General features: G+C 39.2%; 1 protein-coding gene across 1 annotated transcript in view; it reads left to right on the top strand.

Annotated features, from left to right (window-relative positions):
• Positions 1-20,478, top strand: part of INPP4B (inositol polyphosphate-4-phosphatase type II B) — a 304,378-nt gene extending 283,900 nt beyond the window's left edge. Inside the window, exon 26 of the mRNA XM_085222120.1 lies at positions 20,409-20,478. Within this exon, the coding sequence (XP_085078246.1) occupies positions 20,409-20,463 (55 nt within the window). The 3' untranslated portion in view covers positions 20,464-20,478. The remainder of the gene's footprint in view (positions 1-20,408) is intronic.

Here is a 20,478-nt window from a genome sequence, read left to right as displayed (position 1 = left end):
CCTTTTATGTCTCTAAGTGGGAAAGATTGGAATCCAACAATTTCTTGTTGGAAGTTGATTGTTGTTATAATGCAAAGATAGAAACAAGAAAACATATTTGTAAAGCTGTTCTATTCTCACTACACTAAACTAAAAACAATACCACTATCAAAATGTTTTTGAAATGACTTAATGCTACACTAAAGTTAGATCATAAATCAATTGTTGAATTGATCTTAGTATCCCTAAATGCTGAACTGGTTAATTGAGTATAAATTTTCACTAAAAAAAAAGAAAAAAATCAGCTTTGTTGTACAGTGTTTCCTGGAGCTTAATTCCAGAGAGATGATGAGTCCTCCATACTCTGTATTATGAGATACTTCTACTTCAAATCCATGTACTTAGACCAGAAGACTTAGCTCTTCAGAAATACAAACTCAGTATAAGCTCACATAATCCAGTGGTTATTTTAAGTGTCTGTGATCCTTGTTATGATATATCACTGATCAGGAAAAATATGCCCAGATAATCCCAATTTTGCTCTTGAGAGAAATAAAATCCCAATATCATTGCCAATTGGTCTTGGACAAACTTTCATCTGACCTATGAGAGTACTTCCATGCATGTATAGAGCCACATCAGTATAACATGAGGATTGGATCCATGAACTTCCTCAGAGCACTGAGAGGAAGTGCTCCAACAGTTGTGGTTATTTTTTTAGTGTCAACTACCATGTCAATAATTTAGCATTGGAAATACAAGCAGAGGCTCAACTATGTTGGGATAAAGGAAATAGCACTATACAGCCTAGGTCAGATCAGGTTCACGTGAGGTAATCGTTTAGCTTCAGGACAGGCAATTCAAAGCCAGCAAATTGAAATTCAAGTTCTTTATGTGAAAATGGAGCCTGAGGCATAGGTTTATATCACCTAACTTTTGTTGGCTAGTTGTCACTTACAGTCCTAGGAGATAAACGGTCAAAGCTCAAAATGTCTTAAGTCCAGCTGTTTGGGGAATGTCCTATAAAGATGCTAATCTCTCTCTAGGTAGAAAAGGACTAGATCAAAGTTCCTCTAAAATCGTTTAGATTAGACCCCTGTAGCCAAGGCTGGGTTGTCTGAATCTTATCCACTGCAGGAGCCAGCAGTGTTGTTCAGCTGTGAAAAAAAAGCTGCAGTTAAAACAAGGAGAAGCCTAAGATGTATTAAGAGAGGTATCTCCAAGAATCCTCAAAACATGGAAAATTGAGGTAAAAAATGATTTAAGCAAGCAAACACAGTGTCATCTGGATAAAAATTCTTGTTTGCATGATGTTGCCAGACTCTACTGAAAATTCAGTCCCAAAAATCCCTTTTAATAATCAGGAAGAACTCCTTGTACTCTGGAGCTACATTAAAAAAAGTAATTTACGACTGAAACCCTTATTCCATTTACAGACAAGACGGTAATATTGAAAGTTGGCTATTGTTCAAACTGTGCATCTACTTTAAATTTTCACTCTGGGAAAGGTCGTTTGAGATGAAAGGTAAATAAAATGTGCTGTTGTCAATTTCACATTCAAAACCTGTTGGCTCCCTTTCCATGTGATAAATCAAAACAATGCATGTCTTAAGCTATAATGCTTTGTAACAGCTATACCCCATGGTTTTTGAAAGCTACACAGACAGCACAGTAGGTGTGGCCATTACTAGTACATCTGCAAGCCCTGTGACTCAGAGTGGCAGAGAGAGGGAAAAGCAAGGCTGCCATTTCTAGAGAAAGAACAGATAGTCCAAGCATCCAGATTGTGAGACTAAACTGCCAAATAGAGCAGCAGCATGAACACCACACGCAGAATTCCTCTGCTCAGGGACCTACTTCTCAATCACAAAGTGATGTAAGTATTTACAGCAGAACTGACAAGGAGTTAGTTGGGATTTTTCACATCTGTAGTGCCATTAAAATCAAGAGCAATAGAATATATGGCAGTCAGCTGCTTGCTCTAAATCTCCCTGTGCTTCAACTTTCTAAAATGGCTTTCTTTGGCATTGCAGGAGGAATGAGGTTATTCTTCCATCAGACATTGCTGCCTGCCAGTGGAACTGTGCATTTTCAGCACTTCTGAGAGATCTGTTTCTAATGACTTCTTACTTTTCAGTCACTTAAGTGCAGAAAAATTGAGCTGTCACCTCAGTCCTGGGAAGCAAACAGCAGGATAGAGGAGCAATGGCTGCAGTCAGGGCAGGTGGCTGGCTGTGGGTGAGATTGCCCATCAGTGGCATGGAGCTGGCAGGGGCAGAGAGAACCTTCTGGAAGTTTTGGTGGGAGAGCAAGGGACAGAGAGAACCTTCTGTTAAGCTCTGGGAGAGTGCACAGAGAACCTTCCGGAAGGTTTGCAGAGGAAAGGAGCTTTGCAGTGTGTGGGAGAGAGCAGCTCCTCTGAGCTAAAAACTGCTGTCCATCTGTGAATTGAGGAGAGCCCTAAAGGGAAAGGTTGCATCTTGTCACGAGCTGGGTTGCAGGAAGGTGAGATGCATTTTCAACATGTTTTTTTCCCCTCCTTTTGCCTTAAAAATTGGAGCTCTACCTGTCTCCTACTTAAGTATATAAATAGGGAAATCTTGTTCCGGACAGATTTGCAACATGAGGTCTCTCTGCTCTTGCTTTGTGTGGTTGTTTTGAGGAAAGGTGAGGATGGATTTTCTTCAGGTCCTGAGGGCCTCAGGGTGCTGCCCAATGGCTGCCTGTGGGATGGGATGTGCAGGGCAACTCTCCCCAGAGCTGCGCCTTATCCACAGGGTCAGAGGACTGGCCATGTTAGCAGAGAGCTGGCATTGCCACAGGGACTGCATTGAGTGTGCAATATGGTCACGGATGGCAGCACTGCAAGAAGAGCTTAGGAGCTTCATGACTTCGGAGTCCTCCATTTTGTAACCTAGCAGCATACCAAAATGAGTACTTTCAATTCTCACCCTTTCTTTAATGTTTTTGCTTAAACCATCTTCTAGAGTGAAAAAGAACCATCTGCCTGGTATATATATATGTGGATGTCCTATATATGGATATATAGGTGGATAATTGCTTTAGCTCCAAGCCCAGGAGCATTTATCAAGTTCCCTGAACTGCTGAAGCACTGCCTTCACACGGCAGCATGTTCTGCTGCTCTTACAGCCCAACCTGTCTGTTTGTTCTCTCAGGGGCTCTTTTGCTTCAAATGTGCTGCATTTAAGAGCTGAAAATGTTTACTCTTTGGCATGGTGTGCCTTCTGCTTAACAAACTTTCTCAGCAAATTTTAGATACAAAATAGCAAAGGAAATCACTGTTAAGAATTAACAAGTGCTTAAACATCTACAGATTTATAACTTCGTTTCTACCCTGATTTCATACTTTCGGAGCTTCTGAAGTTTACAGGAATGCTTATTGTGTTATCTGAATGAATCTTTTTTTTTTTGGAGTGAGATGTGACAGTTCACCTAGCCTGTACACAAAAAGGTAAGGAAAAGTTAACAGTATGCAAGGATTTTTCTGGATCGTAGTGTTGTCAGTTTTCTTTTGTTGCTTTTCATAACCCTTTGTTCTGTAGCTGAACAATAGAGCATCACGTTTTGTAGAAGACGGCATTACCTTGTTGCTACTTCTCTGATATCGATGATATCTTTCACCAGTAACCAGATCAAGCCCTTTGGTCTGTACAATGTATTTGAAAAGCTTTATCTATCTGTGCAGGCAGCAGTGGTCCTTGGATTTCTGTTCTTTCTGTTTACAGAATTAACAATATCTGACAAGGTATGTGGATTTTGAACACTATGGTGCTGTTTCTTCACATTTTCTGGACATATGCCTCAGGTGAATACACACCTGACGTATCAAATATAAAAAATACTTGTTCAGGCAACTTGAAGTTAGAAAATATTTACCTCTGCATAGCAGTGCCTTTCTTTCACATATACAGTGTGTGACATACATGCTGTAATGACCTGACATATATGGCATCTAAAACAAACTCTCTGGAGTTATTTTTTGTTTCCTTGAAATGAGTTTTGCCAAGGGTGGAGGCCAGAGTTTGTATTCTGATGCACAATACAGCAGCACACTGTAAGTTTTGTACTGACTGTTGATTCTTGTTATTCCCAGGCCATGAGTCATGACTGCATAAAACCAAATACATCATAGCAGCTCAACAGCAGTAGCCATACAATTTTGGTACCGTTACGTGTTGAGATTCTCATGTTTCAAAGCATTGTCAGGTAATCTGATGAAGCCAAATATGCATTGTGGTGGTCTGTTCTACACGCTGATTGTGACTATCTTTTTCTTCTCCCCTGAATTGTCTGTAAACTTTGGCTGATTTAAAAGCAGTCTTAAATTTATACTAAGGACTTCAGTGTAATGATGACTTTGAGTGCTCTATGGTGGTAACAGCAGAAGAACTTGAGGCTACAGGAACAAAAATATCAACAAAAGCAAAATATGCTTGAAAATCTCTTATTCTGTGGTAGTTAGGATCAGTCAATGTGTGACATTGCTTTTGGCCCAACATTTTCAAATGGACTTTAGTTTTGAACTATAGAAGCTCTGGTGATGTCATCAAAATTCATCAGAGAAGGAGGAGATTCCTTAAATGCTCTGGGCCTGGAGACTCAGTATAACAAGATGACTTTCTATGAGATTTGAGTAGTCCTACAGTGCCACTAGACTTATAATACTAATTTTAATGTATTTTATAGTTAGCATTTGTCCATGTTTTTTCCCATTTGTTCACACTGTGACGTGCTTAGCCAACCTACAGTAGGGAGCTTGCTTCAGCAGAGGGGTTGAACTAGGTGACCTGTAGAGGTATTATTCCTTATGAACCTACTGAGTAAAGCAATTTTATTATATATGTCCAATTAAAACTGCATGTGCCAAAATTGTGTAACTGTGCATACCTGTACTTAAGTAGTGCAGATGAACTGCTGATAATTAGGTACTTCAAAATGTGTAAAGCTCTTGATGTATCCTACACTAATAGATGCATATGCAATTCCTGTACAGCACTGCCACTTTGGTCTCAGAACTCTAATCAAGGATTGAGCTGGTTCAGACCCAGAGATCCAAACCAAACTCAGAAAATTGGGATGGATGGTATTTTCTAGGGGAACTGCAGATGTGTTGGGAAAAGGGGAAGTGCACATTAATGTGGGTCTGTGTATTGAGTTCTGTCTGGAAGAGGCCTCTGTAGTTGTGCTTCCACAAAATATTTTGTACATGTTGGTGCAGCCTTGTTTCTGTTCACTGTCCATACTTAAGGCTCAGAATAGTTTAAGACTATGCAGCCAGATTCCACACAACTTTTGCAGAGATCTATGAAAGCATCCTATTGAGTTTAGCAGTGCAAGATTATTTTCTGAAGAATAGTAGTGTAATTGAGCTGCAATGAGTCCTGAGGGGCCACTTCAGCTCTGTTTTTCTCATTGTCTTTGAAAATCTTTTCTAGTTTTCTCAGAAGAGTTCTTGCTTCTAGTTACCTTTACAAACAAAGCAAAACTGACTCATTTAATTCAATTACGGATTAATCTGTGTTGATATACTTAATAGACAGCAGTGTGGAGACTTGCTTCAATTATAAGGGTGTATAGGTAATGAAGAATTTCATTATATATGTAATGAATTTGCCTTTGGCTGTGGAGGAGTAAGAGAAATTGAGCAATCACCTAGGCTACGAGATGTACATGCAGCTTTGTATTATAAGGCAGTGAATACCTGGGAAAAATGCATCATAAGCATAGGTGGGTCTGTTCAATGAGGAAATTAGGCAAAAATCTGATAGCAATCCCTTTAAAAGATGTGTAGTAACATGTATGGGCAATTAAGCAGGTAATTGACATATATGGTAGTTTGGTAGAGACCATTCCTCCTTACAGGAAGATATTATTAAGGCAATGACTTCCCTGTCTTCAGTGTCCTATATGGAAGTGGCCATATAATTAGATGTTACTACCATTATATTTTTCACTCCCTCTAGCTAGAACTCTCCCATTACCTGATGCTATGGAGTTTATATCCTTGATCACTGCATATGAGAAAGAATTAATTTTCTCTAGACCTTTTACTTTCTCCTTCATTCTATTCCTGCAGTCTAGGAGCTAATTTCACACCAAGGACCTCATTACCTTTCTTGGCATTTCTCCTCTGCTTAAGGCATTCATAAATGCTGTGTAACTGTTTCTGAAGTCCTCATTAGAGCTGAGATAAACTCCCCTTTACTCCAGTGGAGTCCGAATTTTCATGTCTCTTCCCTGCTTTGCTCTTTGCTTTCCCCACCACCAGATCATGGAAGATTACAGAGTTGTACAAACTGTACAAACTTCTTGTAATATGCAATGACACTTTTGGCCAGTGTTACTGTATATATTCCTTGTTCCTGTTTCTCATTGCCTGTCTCATCTCTGCCTCATCTTGACCTCTTCCTCCTCAGGAGATGCCATCTGAGTGCACACTCCACCCTTTCTACAAAGTACTAAAGAGGAATGTGGAGTGCGTCTGTGTGGGAGAACTTTTTTTTTTTTTTTTTTTTTTTCCTGTGACTTGCCCCCATATTACTTCTACACTGCTGTCTTCAGCAGAAGTTTTACTGGGACAAGTCCAGCCTTCCACAAAGATCAAACCTCTGGGGAATAGACAGTAATGGAAGGAGGTAACGATAAACTTCCTCTTGCTTCTCTTACCTGCTGTCTGAAATGACACCGAACCCTTGTCTAGTGTCAAATATCACAAACTTCTGGTGAAACTGTTGTTATGGGAAGTACCATCATTGTGGAGAATTTAGATCAGCACAAAGATGCGAAGGAACATTCTCCTGTAATAAACAGGTAGTTAGGTTTAGTTTAAGGGTTACGATGAGTGTTAAAACTTCCAAGGGAAGTTTTAATCCACATGGATGAAATATAAAATGAATTACTGCTTAATAATCTCAAGTTTATTAATAATTTCTGAATAACCTAGCATAGATTTTATATCACTGTCAGAATAGAGCCCTCATCACCCTCGGCTGTGTTTCATCATCCGGTGGAGTAACAAAAGTTGGGAAATTTAAAGCTCACAGATACCAGCCTCGTGCTCTCGACCTGGATTCATATAATGCACATTTCTAGTTACTGGGTGTTCTTTGAGTATCTTTTCACCCTGTAATGGCAGAAATCTAGCAAGAGTGGACCACGCACTTTGTCCAGTTTTAGAGCTGAGCTTTGCCATTTGGCCGTTCCTTTGAGTTGCTTGGACTGAACACCTCTGAGGCCTCTCAGAAGCCGTGCAATTAATCCCACCCCTCTTCCGCCTCTGCATTTCTGCCTAGCAATGTGCAGATGTTCTGCTTGGCACTGCCTTAGAGGCCGGCATTGAATGTACAGCATTGTGTTTATTAACAGCAGTGTACAGAGGAAGTGTTCTTAAAAACATTTCACCATACAACCCATGTTTTAATGCCTTTAAATTATTATTTCTAACTTAGAAGGCAGAAGGAATAAAACAAAATTGCTGCCTCGGATGGATCAGGTTTTGCCTGAAGAGACTCTGTGAAGCCAGTTAGGACACGGCACATTTGGGTTTTTGCTGAACACAATGATTTTCTCGGCTTCCCCAAATAGAGGAGGTCAGCCTTACATCTTTGGTTACACGCATCTCTTATGAGAGGATTAGGCCAGTCCTGAGGGAAAGCATTGTTTGTAACCTCTTAGAATTTTCCTGGAAAGGTGAAAGCAAATTCAGTAAGCCTGAGGGTGTATTTAATGCCTATGCCAACAAGATTTTAGAAAAAGAATGTGCAGATTTACTTAGTCATTTTGCATCCAGTGCTGCTGACTTTCCTAAGAAGGATACTAATTACAGTCTAATTCAAGAAAGTGTTCGTGCCAGCAGGCAAATGCCCATAGTGCAGAGATGAGAACAAAGTCTAGCACACATGCTTCAGCTGTGTATTGGAGCCTCTGCTAAGTCATATTGGAGCATCCTAGAGTGAAGACTGCTTGCAGCTCACAGGGGTAGGCTTGGGCATGGGATTTTCTCAGGCAGAAAGTGCTAGCTTGTCTCAGCTGTAGCCCATGAGGGCAGAGGAGCTGATAAGGGCACTGCACTGAGCTGCCTGCACCCTGAGCTCTCTGTGACTGGGCTCTTATTGGTATGGTGCAGCTGGGCCTCTGCAATTTGTAGCTCAGGGTATTAAAGCTGAAATTGCACTGTTTCTTGGCTACTTTAATGTGTGAGAATTATGCCATGGATACGGCACAGGAGAAAAAAAAAAAAAAAAAAAGGCACTACAGAGAGCAGTTTTTTTCCTGTGTGAGTTGACTGTGTCATAAATTTCATGATGTAAAGCACCATTTAACTTGAACATAGATCAGATGCTTTTTTCCTTCTTCATTTTTTTCTTAATCTCAAGTTGCCAGCAGTCCCTGTAGAAATAAAGAATTCTGCCTGGTACTGCAGATGCATGCCTGACTTTTAATTAATCCAGTGAATGTGTATAGATCAAATTTGCTGTATCCATTCATCTGTGGTTGAATTAAGAAAAGGGAGGAATTTGGTGCTCTAATGTAATAAAGTTTATTTTTTTAATTAACCTGATTTGCGCTTGTAAGTTAAAGCTAATTAGTACAGCTCATTCATCGTTTATATCTGTGACCATTGGGGACTGCTTGATTTTCTGACTACTTGATTCTAGGCCATAAAAATACATTCATTATTGATACTCTCAACTTTTTTATTGAATTGTTTTCAGTGTTTGCAGGACTTAATGTTATATAATGGTTCAGTTTCCTTAGGGCTGAATCCAGCTGTCTGAATTGTTTGCTCCAGTTTTGCCAAAAGTATTTTTTGGATCTGAATTTTGCAGGTTGAACCTAGTTTCCTTCTTCCGAAGGAGCTGTGAATTGCCCTTGAAAAACCTCCTTTTGATAGGAAAGCATGTTGAAACAGAGACAGTTGGATTTACTGAGCCCATCTCCTTCCCTGCTTCACTCATGACTGACATTTCATAACACTGAGATTGCAGATGAAAGAAAAGATGAGGTACCCTTACTGCTTACTCCCAACAAACAGTTCAAGATGGATTTCTTTGCATTAAGTAAACTGTTCTCAGTGGGCTCCAAGTTAGATATATACTCAGCACACAGGCCCAACCACCAGCTACTGATAATGTTTCCATGTGAAATATAGATATATTTTTTTTCTATGGAAGAACCTGAGTTACACAATTACTGTCAGTGTGAACTTGCACATACAAATGAACCAGGCAAGTTCTTGATGGCACTGAAACTGTGCTGCCAACACTTCTTTTTGTCAGATCTTGTGTTTGCTATCAAATAGTAAAAGCCTTTAGCAGACTATGGGCCCTCCTGAGCATTTACTCCTGCACAGATTATACTGCTCAACATCAGCTGTGCTTTAAGTAAGGACTGCAAAAGCCTCTGTGGACTCTCTCATTTTAAGCCAGGCTTATTTTGCTTTCAGGTAATTAATGGAAGAATTAATTAGGTTAGACCAGTGTTCATTGATATTGTATTTTCTGCACAGCAATTGTTTTTGTTTCATTCTTTTTTCAGATTTTTCTCTTTTGTACTTACACGTGGATGTCCTTCTTGGATAAAGTCCAAGTAAAAAATGACTGAGAGCATCAAGATTTGACCTTTTAATATTAAAACTAGAATGTAAGTTTATCATTGCTTGTTAATGAGTTATCTTATGAGAAAGAATGTAAAATAAAAAATTGAGCAGCATAAGCAGCACCACAGAATAAGCTGTTAAGCATTCTTTTTAGTTAAGAACAAACACTACCTTTAAAGGTTCTGTATGCTTTGACTATCAAAATTCTTTATGGTCTATTTAAGATGAGTAGCATTAGAAAAGACTTTGTGGAGAACAAAGCAAACAGCCTTTTAGACCGGGAATACATTACACTGCATTTGACAAAGTAGAACCATTGTGTATTTTTATTACAGTACTGTCTTTACTGGAACAAACTCTTTGTGACCTATAATATAAATATTCCTCAAGGGCAAAGAAGAAAGGTAAGAACTTGTATCACTGGTATGTTTGCTCTGCTGTTTCATTGTTCCCCCACTTTACCTGATTATTCAGCAGTTCTAATAAGAGAGAGAAGGAGACAGAAGGGAAAAAAGGAGACTGGAAAAGCTGTTCTTATGAAATGGTAATGCAGTCTTCAGGAAATCACCTGTCAACAGAGAGAGTTACTCACTTCAGCAACTACTGTATTTGTGCAGTGAAGCTGCTGAGTTTTGACAGTTGGCAGTGCCAGTGCTATCTTTGGGTCCTTTTACTCCACTTTGTTTCGCAGTCTCTAGTGCTCTCTGTGAGCTGCTGCTGTTGTTTAGGGCAGCATTTTCTATTACTATTCTTAACTCTAAAACCTGGCTTTCTTTTCCCTGGTGAAGCAGAATTTTCTCTTTTGTTTGTTTTTCTGGGACTGGGTTTTTTTAGTTAAAATATGATGCAGTTGCTGAGTAGCAGTCAAATATGTAAATTCAAAATTCCCAGAACCTTGGGGCATTGGGCTTCTGCTAATGTAAGACACAACCATATAAAACCTTTAGAGCTGTGTGGGTGTTATACTGGCTACATGACAGCCAGCTAAGTCTGATCTAAGTGGCTGTTGAATCCAGATAAGGAAACTATAAAATGACTTATTTAAAAAGCCCTATATTTGTAGCTATGTCAGAGTAGTTTCCAACTGAACATTCTTTGGTCCCAAGTTTCCGATGTGCCAGCATTTATCAAGACATAATTGAATCATCAAGTGAACTCCAGCAAATATGCTACCATTCTTGCCCCCAAAAATAGCAGCTGTTTTTATTTATCATGGAATCACAGAATGGTTTGGGTTGGAAGGGACCTTTAAGAGCATCTAGTTCCATTCCCCCTGCTGTAGGCAGGGACACCTCCCTCTAGATCAGGCTGCTCACAGCCCCATCCAGTCTGGCCTTGAATGCCTACAGGGTTGGGACATCTACAGCCACTCTGGGCAACCTGTTCCTGTGTCTCATCACCATCACAGTAAAGAACTTCTTCCCGATATCTTGTCTAAAGCTACCCTCTTCCAGATTAAAGCCACTTCCCTTCATCCTGTTGCTATATGCCCATGTAAAACGTCCGTCCCCAGCATCATTCTTTGCCTGATACTTAAAGCATGTGTAATTAGGAGAGAGCCTTTGTGCCAAAAGCTTGCAGAAATGATTGTTTCAGACTAGATTGTGAGGCCAAGCTCTGAGACTTGACTGGTCATATGTCTGTCCAACACTGGTGTGAAGTTTTCCTCTTCTTCTGTGTATGCTGGTGTTTAATGATAGAAAGAAATAGTATAATTCTTTGTAGATTTGTGATTATCATTTCTAAGTATTTTGAAAATGATGCATAGCAATTTTAACCTCTCAAAATGTCTTTCTGCATTCTGAGTTGCTGAAGCCATTGTGTTTGTTTCTTTGTTTATTTTATAAACCATACACTAGATTCTGAATGTAAAGACTCATCACTCTGCCTATACATTATCTTTTCTTTATCCAAAAACCAGAAAAAATGCCACTGGCTTGATGGCCACAAAGAGGCAATATGAAGTTCCAGTACAGAACATTCAAAGGTTGCATAGAAGAATTAATGTGGAAGGTTTTTTCTAATTTTTTTGCTGAAGTTTGTATACTAATTTAGAAGTTAGGGAAATTAAGGGTGGGAAGTTCACAAGCTGTTGGCTTTTACAAAACACCCACAGGTTATATAAGATTTACAGTTCGTTTATGTATTATTGATTAATAAATACACACTGGGCTATATTTGCAAACTTTGCACCTTTTCAGTACTTGAATGTAAGGGTTCTTTTGTAATTTAAATGTTATGAATAGAGAGGATTTTTCACTAGTCCTGAATGTTAACAGGAAGACCTCATGAAATGGAGCAGTTGGAGTCATCTGTATTTGGTTGTATCTGCAAACAGTTTCTCATCTCAAACCAATTGGCCACATCTCATAAACAGACTTTTATTGTGCTTAGTGACGGAAGGCAGCAAATGGGACTGCAGTCCACTAGTGTCTTCTGCCAGTATTCCCACGGCTGTTGTGTCTGATGTAGCTTGCACTGACTACAGTATCCAGACTCTGAGGCAATTGTATTTATAAGTTTAATTTTGTATTTAATATCTTTCCTGGCACTAATGTGTGTCGGAGAGTCAAGAAAAGAATCCCAGAATTTCATTGTTGCTAGCATCATGCTGGTTTAGGTTCTGACATAAAACACACTAGTAGCATGTGCTCCCAATTCTATGTGGACTTGCTATTACAGTGTTATTTGTTTATTGCAGTGTTCTCAGGGCCTTTGAGATGGAGACTTAATAAAAATAATTAAAAGTCTCATCCGTAACAATAGTAACAAAATCAGGCTAATCGGCAAACAGAAACACAGCATGTTGAAGATTATTTAAGGAGTAACCACAATGTTGATATTAATACCAAGTTAATCCTCTTGAAATAATAAGCTTACTCAGACCCCAGCACCATGCAAGAAAACTCATTACCTGAATGCAGTTCGAGGACTTTCCTGTAATCTGGGGAACACAAACAGGGGTCACGGGCTTTGAGAGCATCAGAGAGCAAATTTCACAGGGCTGGGCACTGCTCCATGTCTAGCTGACAATAACACAGTATCAGAGCTGGCCGTCAGCTGTGCAACGCTGTCCTTCCACAGATGGTGTAAAATAATGCTCTTTGCATGGCTGATGCCAGTGGAAAGGTCTTGGTGGCTTATAAAAAAACCTCCTGCTTAACTTCCAGATTAAGGCAGTCTTGCATTTGAAATAAGTTCAAAGGTAAATGTCCTTTTAAGAGTCTTATAAAAAAAGCTGAATGCTTGCATAGGGCTTCTTGATTAACCACTCTCTCAACTGCTCTGAGGCGTCAGCTGTACTTTAAAAGGCAGGAAGATAAGTGACCTTTCCCAAAAATCACTTGCAAACTATAATGCGTGCAAGAAGAACAGTGCATGAATCCATGCATAATTTATTCATAATGGGTGCAAATCAGTTGCTGTTTCCTTGAGGTCTAGTATTTTGTGCCCCTTGAGTCTAGCTCTGCCCTCACAGACTGAACATTTTCTAAGGAGACAAGGAAGAAGCCTTCCCTTTGATGCTGGACAAGACCAATCCTGCGCTTTTCGAATGATAAAATTAATTATTTTTCTTCATGAGTTCGGTGAGCAGAAAGTTACAAGGTCTGGCTCCACACCCCAAAATTCTTCCGTACCATAACGCTGTCTGACACAGAATCATTCTGACTCTTAACAGGTGCCAGATGGGAATATGTCTCCTTGAAGGTCTATATAGCCATCTGAAAGCCCATCTGTTAAGCTCCACATAAGATTTCCACAGTCTCTGTCTGGTCTGTCAAAACTGAAAGGGTGCAAGGATAGAAAAAGTGGATTTTTCCTAGTGAGGTATATAGCTCTTTGGACTTACTGTATGGCTTCCCTGCATAGAATAGTAAGCTGGGCCAGTATTATGAGCAAGTGTTTCCTCTAAGAGAAATACTTGGAGATATTCGGCGTCGGTCAGGCTGTGCTTAAGTCCAGCCATGTTTTATATTCCTTTTGATTTTCTAACATTGCTATTCCCTCAGGCATACTGTGTCTTCTCAGCACCTCCCCCTTTTTATAGCTGCTTTTCTGTTCAGAGGAAAACTCTGTTTCCTGCTTAGACCCCTAAGTCAGAAACAATATAACAGCAGGCACAATTATTTATGTTTTCATTCACTTGACTTGATGAAAAATCTGTAGGGGGAGTGTAGGGAAGAAGGCTGGAACCTCTGAGAAGCAGATGTGAAACAATGTCCATTGCAGGTAATTAATGCAGGGAACTGGCATACCCTAAAGTTTTATGAGGGATCTGACATATGTCAGGATACAGCTGACTGCTTTCCCTGAAGCTCTGTTTCTGTCAAGCATACTTACCTTTTGACGTATTTGTAACTACCCCTGGGTGCAGAGTCTTAAAGTAAGAGTTGGATAACTCTTTCCATGATTTATGGTGGGTGACAAGGGAGGATGTAATGCTCCACAGGTGGGTAGTTTGCCTTTTCCTCCTAGCTATGCCTGAACATGGGGTTTGATCCAAATGTTATCCCCAAAATGAGCAGGAATCTTTCAGGTTACTCTCTCTGTTGAATTTTGTATAGCGTTCACTACAGATTAATCAGGACGTTTGTTTGCAAGTATCCCTGGAAATGTTCCTGGGGAGATCAAAAACATTTGTGCTTGTAGTAGACTTTCTGTGTAACAAATCTTGAACAAATTATTATGCTATTTTCAATTCAGATAGCACAGTTCTGTGAGTTGAACAAAAACCAGTAAATCTACCAGGTATTCAAAGACGCTAGAAAATGTATTTTTCAATAGTCTGAGGTTCAAGATCAGTATTTTCTGAGCTTTTTGGAATGCCAATCCTTTACTTTTCCCAGAAGACAGTGTAGAATGCCTCAGTGTCTGTCTGTCACTGCCATATTTATCTCAGTTACTTTATGTTTCAAACTGTATATTGAATTAAGGACTTCACAAACCCTGGAAGTAACCCTATCAGATTATTCTGGGGTCTTATCTACCAGATCAGCTAACACTGGAGGAGAAGACAGCCCTTCTCCACGTAGACTAAAGAACTTGGGTGTGCAAGGTCATTCGTCATTCATTTTTCTGTTCTACTAATATGTATGAAAAGTAAGTTTTGAAGGTTTTCTGTGAGGGGAGGAAATCACTTCCAATCTTTTCTTCTGATCCTTTTCTTCATTACCCAATGTTTTAGTAACTTGGTATCAAATTATTTAATATAGGACTGTTTTTCTCAGAGGCTGATCTGTCAGTTTGCAACTGTATTTCATACATTGGACTACAAGTTTTGGTAGGAGAAATCTACCCTTGAAATGACAGCCACCAAAATGACTCAAGGGAGCATACTAGAGCTAGCTGTGGTTTTCCAGTCTGCAGCATGAACACATGCAGCCAGGAGCAACAGGATCTGTTTTGTATTTTCCATTGTGTGTGCATTATTTCTGTCATTTGAATCTCTGCTTGCAAATGATCATTGCTTTTTCCAAGTGCTCTGTGATAATGTTCAACATCTTAACATTACAATTCAAAATATTGTTTGATTTAATCTAGTCTTAAGGGATTTTTTTCACTTTGGAAAACGGCGTTCAACAAATAACTTCATCATAAGACTAATTCTCTATTTTTTTTAAAAATGTGTTATATTTCACTTAATGAAGCAATTGCCTAGTAAATGTCTTCTGATTTGAAAAATGACAATTTAATTAGTTGCCTGTTTTGCATCACTGCAAGAGAAAACTCTGGCTGTGAAATGGAGTTACAGTCTCATATAAACTATATTTGATGCTATCAGCTAAAAGTGACTGTACTGACAGCATGTATTATGTTTATATCTGCAAGTGTCAAAATGACTTTAAGAACACTGCTCCCTGTTAGGCTCCTTTTCATTTTAACTTTGTGTGCTTCTTTTTTTTTTTCTTGTTTGGGGACGTGAGGTACTCAGAGTGCACTAACTCCCCTCTCGCCATGCCCTTTCTTTTATAGAGAACAGCATGCTAAGAGATCTGTCTCCATTGCCCTCCTGGGAACCTGCTAACTTGAGCACTGATGTTGATAAGGAGTGCTGTACTGGAAGACTCAGCAGTTGAGGGTAATTGGCCCATGGTTGATTCAACTGTACAAGGTTTACCAGTGCTATTCCATCTCCCTAGAGTAATCCAGTATAGCTGAAAAGCAGTGTAGCTTGTCAGAGCAAGGAGGCAGCTGACAGTCAGGAGGTTCCAAGTTCTACTTCTACTATCCGCTCTATGTAGGGATGTCTCACCTAGTCTTAGTGCCTTCCTGAACCATGAGGGCCGTGACAGCTTAACCACCAGCAGCACAACTGCTTTCAGGATGCTTTAGTTGAACCTAGATCATTGCCCTCAACACGTGCATTGTTACAAATAATGCACTGTCCAACACAAAACATAGAGGAGGAAGCAATTGGGAGGGATAAACAGGAAGAAAGCATGCAAGTAGGGAGTACAGAGCATTCTTGAGGAAGTGAAAATAAGCTAAAACACAAGTGTAAGCATTGTACAAATCTGTGAAGAAATGAAAAGGTTTCATCCACAAAAGCTGATGCTGGGAAGCTGTTTCTCAACAGACTAGAAGAGACAGAAAGGAAACCAAAATCTTAAAATACTGCACAAAAAGTTAGGTTGTACACAAACATTATGTTGGTCAGTGATGCAAGTAGTTAACTTCCTGCGAATACTTTTTTGACAATAAACAAGCTCTTTTGTGAGGTGCAGCTAGATGACCAGAACAGCTGTTCCTGCTGCTCCATTTCCAGAAGGAAGTTAAAAGCAGGGACGAACATAATGACTTTTGTTAAAGGTCAGTGAGATAAATCTTAGCTAAGCATTGGATTTTATGTACCTGCCCATGTATTTGTTTTTAGTCTTGCTCCTCAAAACTTACTCCTTCCTCCGAGGAAATCAGAAGCCCATGATTATCTCCACCTGATGAAGGTCGGCAACATTTGTACCGACCATGGAAAGGGTATTTTTGCTGATGCAAGCAGTACAGGATCTATCTTTATAGCTCAAAGAAATATCATAAATTAAAAAAAAAAAAAAAAGTGATGAAAGTTACTAAGTTATTGGAAAAGTTTCTATCTCGCTAAAACAAAAAATTGCAGCTCAGTATAGTACCATATTCTCACCCTCTCACACCATGATATCCTCCACCAGCTGGGAACCCAGTTGTCACTATTTTCTTTCTGGCATTCTAGTCAACTTACTGAAGCAGGAAGTTCCTGAACATTAACTGTAAGATACATTTTATTGATTGTGATAATTAGAAAGTTCCATTCAACTTGGAGAGTAAATTCACGTAATTGCATTATTTTATTTACCATAAGTCAAGAAGACAAAGTGGTTGTGTCTAGGAAAAAAAATAAAATGGTGTATTAGAATAGTGCAGCCTGGAAGTAACAGAATAAGTAAGACCCACGGTTGTACCCAGGGAGAGTTATAAGCTCTGAAGGTTAAGCCAATGCTGAGATTAAAAAGAGAGATAACTTGACCATTAACTGCTGCAGAAAAACTGACAAAATTACAGTGTAATAAGGCATTGTATTTGATGCCTGTGAAATTTCATCTAGACAGTGCACTAATGGTATCACTCTCTGGAGTGAAAGTTGCTGCATAAAATGAAATAGACATGAGAAGGCTGTAGGCACTGCGGGTGAGAATTCTTCGAGAGATGGCAATTGCCAAGTGGATCAATTTAAAATCAAACGTAGGTGTTAGAAAAAGATTAAGGTCTGAAATCATGGAACAGAAATAGCTACAGAGAGATTAGGAGCAGACCTAGAAAAACTAAGAGCAGGCCAGAAGGGATAATCGCTGAACTGAAAGGAGGGCATGGTGCTATGCAAGGAACGTGCCCACAGTGCGCTGAGCAGTGCAAAAAGATCCATCAAGCATGAATGGATTCACCATACTGACCGCCTTAGCAGGAGTTAGGTGTGTGCAGCAAAGCATTCCTGCGCCCTTGAATCCATTCACCTTTGCTTGACAAGTAATGGCAGTGACTCTGCTACCTGGTTTAGACTCCTGTGTGCCAGGAGGAAGGTGAAGGAAGAAATCTTTCAATTCTTCTAAAATGAATATCTCAAATTCTTAATCTTGCAAGGCTTTCAGATATTGTCTTTCCTATTCTCTGCTGACACCGCGGCAAGTCCTCCTCTTCAAGGAGTAACATTCTTGCTTTAACTAGAAGCTGTAGACTTGTTCCGGGTCATTTCTGTCGTACGTAATTCACTGACATGTGAAGGGATTAGGCCTGATCATCTGACATTGTCCGCGGGCTTTATTTGAAGCAATCAAATCCTATGCGGTTTGCACTGACTGCACCACTGATTATACAGTGGAACTTTCTCACATAGCAATGCCTGGTAAAAAAAATCTATTGTCCCAATGAAAAAAAAAAAAAAAAAAAGGTCTGAATTAAGCAGAATTTAGCTTTTAAAATTGCCATTTCTCTATAATGCCTCAAAGAGTTTGGCACTTGACAGAAAAATGTGCTGCATTCTGGAGAGATTTGTATTTTTGAAGGCAAATTGTCTAATGATAGTTGAAACATTGTTTAATACTGCGTCTGCAACTGATGGGACAACAGAACTGTGACAGTCATGCGAAGTTGTAGCTTTTGATCATAAAATGAAAATTAATCAGTTGAAGAGCTGTGATCTTTATGCTCAAAAACAAAGTTAAAAAAAAAAAAAAGCTTCATGTAAAATCTTAGGCTAACCACTGACTATGAGTGTTTCACTAGCTTTTCAATCCAGTTTATATATTTATTCTCTGATCCTATTCTACTTAGGATGCATTTGTTTTATCCTTTTGTCTTTTTACTGCAGCAAATTCTGTGATAGCAATTTGGATTATTTGAATTACAGTTTAAAAAAAAATCTATTATATTAATTGCTCTGTGAATGCTACCATTTATCTTTCTCTGTGAAATTAATCCATTTGATTATTATGATTTACTGGATGGATAACTTTTGAAACTCATGGCAAAAACATGTTTCCACAGAAAAACTTGCTAAGCCAGTACATCTAATTTTCACTGCTTAGATTTTTTTTTTTTTCCTTTTTGACAACAGTATGAATGAAAAAATATCAGTAGATACGTTCCAGAAAAGCATTATCTAACACATTACATCAAATTTTCTCTGGATCCTAGTAAGATTAATAAGTCATTCATTCTTGGCTCACTGGCAAAGCACTGTCCATTCTTTTACACATTAATTTCAGTATCAGTGCAATAAAATGTCATTTCAAAATTAATATAATGCAGGGGCTACAGAAGCTACTGTTGTAGTAGAAATAAGAACATGTGATCCCTTCGGTTAGGGGAACCTTGGTCAATGACTGTTTTTAGTGGAAATTATATGAAAAAATGCTGCATTTTGCCTTACTTGAAGTTGAGTAACTCGGAAAACTGTTTTCCATCTGCTTGAACCCTTTTGTATCACGTTGTCTAGTAACAGGTTCTGTTACCTCTGTGCAACTTAATCTGCCTTTCTCTGACGCTGCACTGATGTTATGAAGAATTCCACGTAGATGTTCTAAAAATCTATGAGGACTGCTCCAAAAGTAATGCCTCCTATTTTATTATGTCGGCCCACACCAGAGGTGGATCTTCCCACCTATATTCCATTACATGTTGTTGCCACCCAAAAGATGGTAGCACAGGGGCGTTCTGACAAAATGGTATCTAACATGGAAGCACGTATGAAGCAAAAGTCTCTCTGAATTCTTCCATGTGGAAGAAATGGCACCGACTGACTTTGATCAACGCTTGCTGAACATTTATAGATGTTGTATAGTGAGGCGGTGGGTGGGATGTTCAACAATGGTGATGGCAACATGAAAACCTACCATGTTTCAGATGGTCATGCAGATTTTTACAAGCGCAGCATGCATGCTCTTGTTCATTACTGGGAAAAATACATAACTAATGATAGTGACTATAGAAAAATAGTTTTGTTTTTTTTTTGTAACTGATAATTTGCTTTATCAAATAGTGTTATTATGCTCTTTGTATCTGTTGTTATTTCCTTAGAAATAGAGGCATTAGTTTAGAGAGACCTGTGGTGATACAGAAAAGATTGTTATTTTACGAGTAGCCTCTTTTCACTGCATGATTTCACCAGGGCACTCCAAGAGAAGGTGTGACTCACCAATGCACAAATTTTTCTGCTGTTTGCCTCTCAGAGTAAAACAGGAATTGGCTAAATTGAATTAATAGGTGAGTTGGACACTCAGTAAAGGTATCTTGAATACACGTTTTCCTTCTAGCTTGTAACGTGCTTCGGGGCCTAGTGTATGCTTTCAGGGTTTTGTTTTTCCAATTTCCTGTGATATTTTCTTATTAAACCCATTAGTACAGTGAAAAGAAGTATTTCAATGCAATCGCCTTCTTGAGGGCACAGCAACATATTTTTGAATTTTCCTCAAGTCTGATGAAGATTCTAAATAGAGATACGTGTTCTTGATAAACATTAAAGCAAAGAGGACTGCCCATATTCCCCCACACAACGTACAGCCTGTTCTTCCTCTCTGTATGGTACTACCTCTGACACACGAGAAGCTGACAACTGGAAAAGGAGTGTCTCACAGATAACTTCCTCAGAAGAGAATAGCGTGCACTAGCATTCCTTTCAAGTTGCGTCCCTGCCAAGAAGTGAAAAGGTTCATTGAAGAATCATTTTAGTTTTTTGTAACTGTCAATGGAGGCTTGCTCTTTCCTATGATCTTAAGCGTACCTGATTCTGAAAAGGGGTGGCTGAATGAGGTCTTACCCTACATTTTTTTTCTCTGTGTAGGTGCCAGCAGGTCAGCAAGGCAGGATTTTCAGTTAAGGTAAGCAAAACTGAATAATAATTTTTGACAGAG

This window comes from Meleagris gallopavo, chromosome 4 (assembly GCF_905368555.1).
Source record: "Meleagris gallopavo chromosome 4, MGAL_WU_HG_1.1, whole genome shotgun sequence".
Classification (NCBI taxonomy): domain Eukaryota; kingdom Metazoa; phylum Chordata; class Aves; order Galliformes; family Phasianidae; genus Meleagris; species Meleagris gallopavo.
The sequence above is the reverse complement of the archived record's forward strand: the minus strand, read 5'-3'. Positions and strand labels throughout refer to the sequence as shown.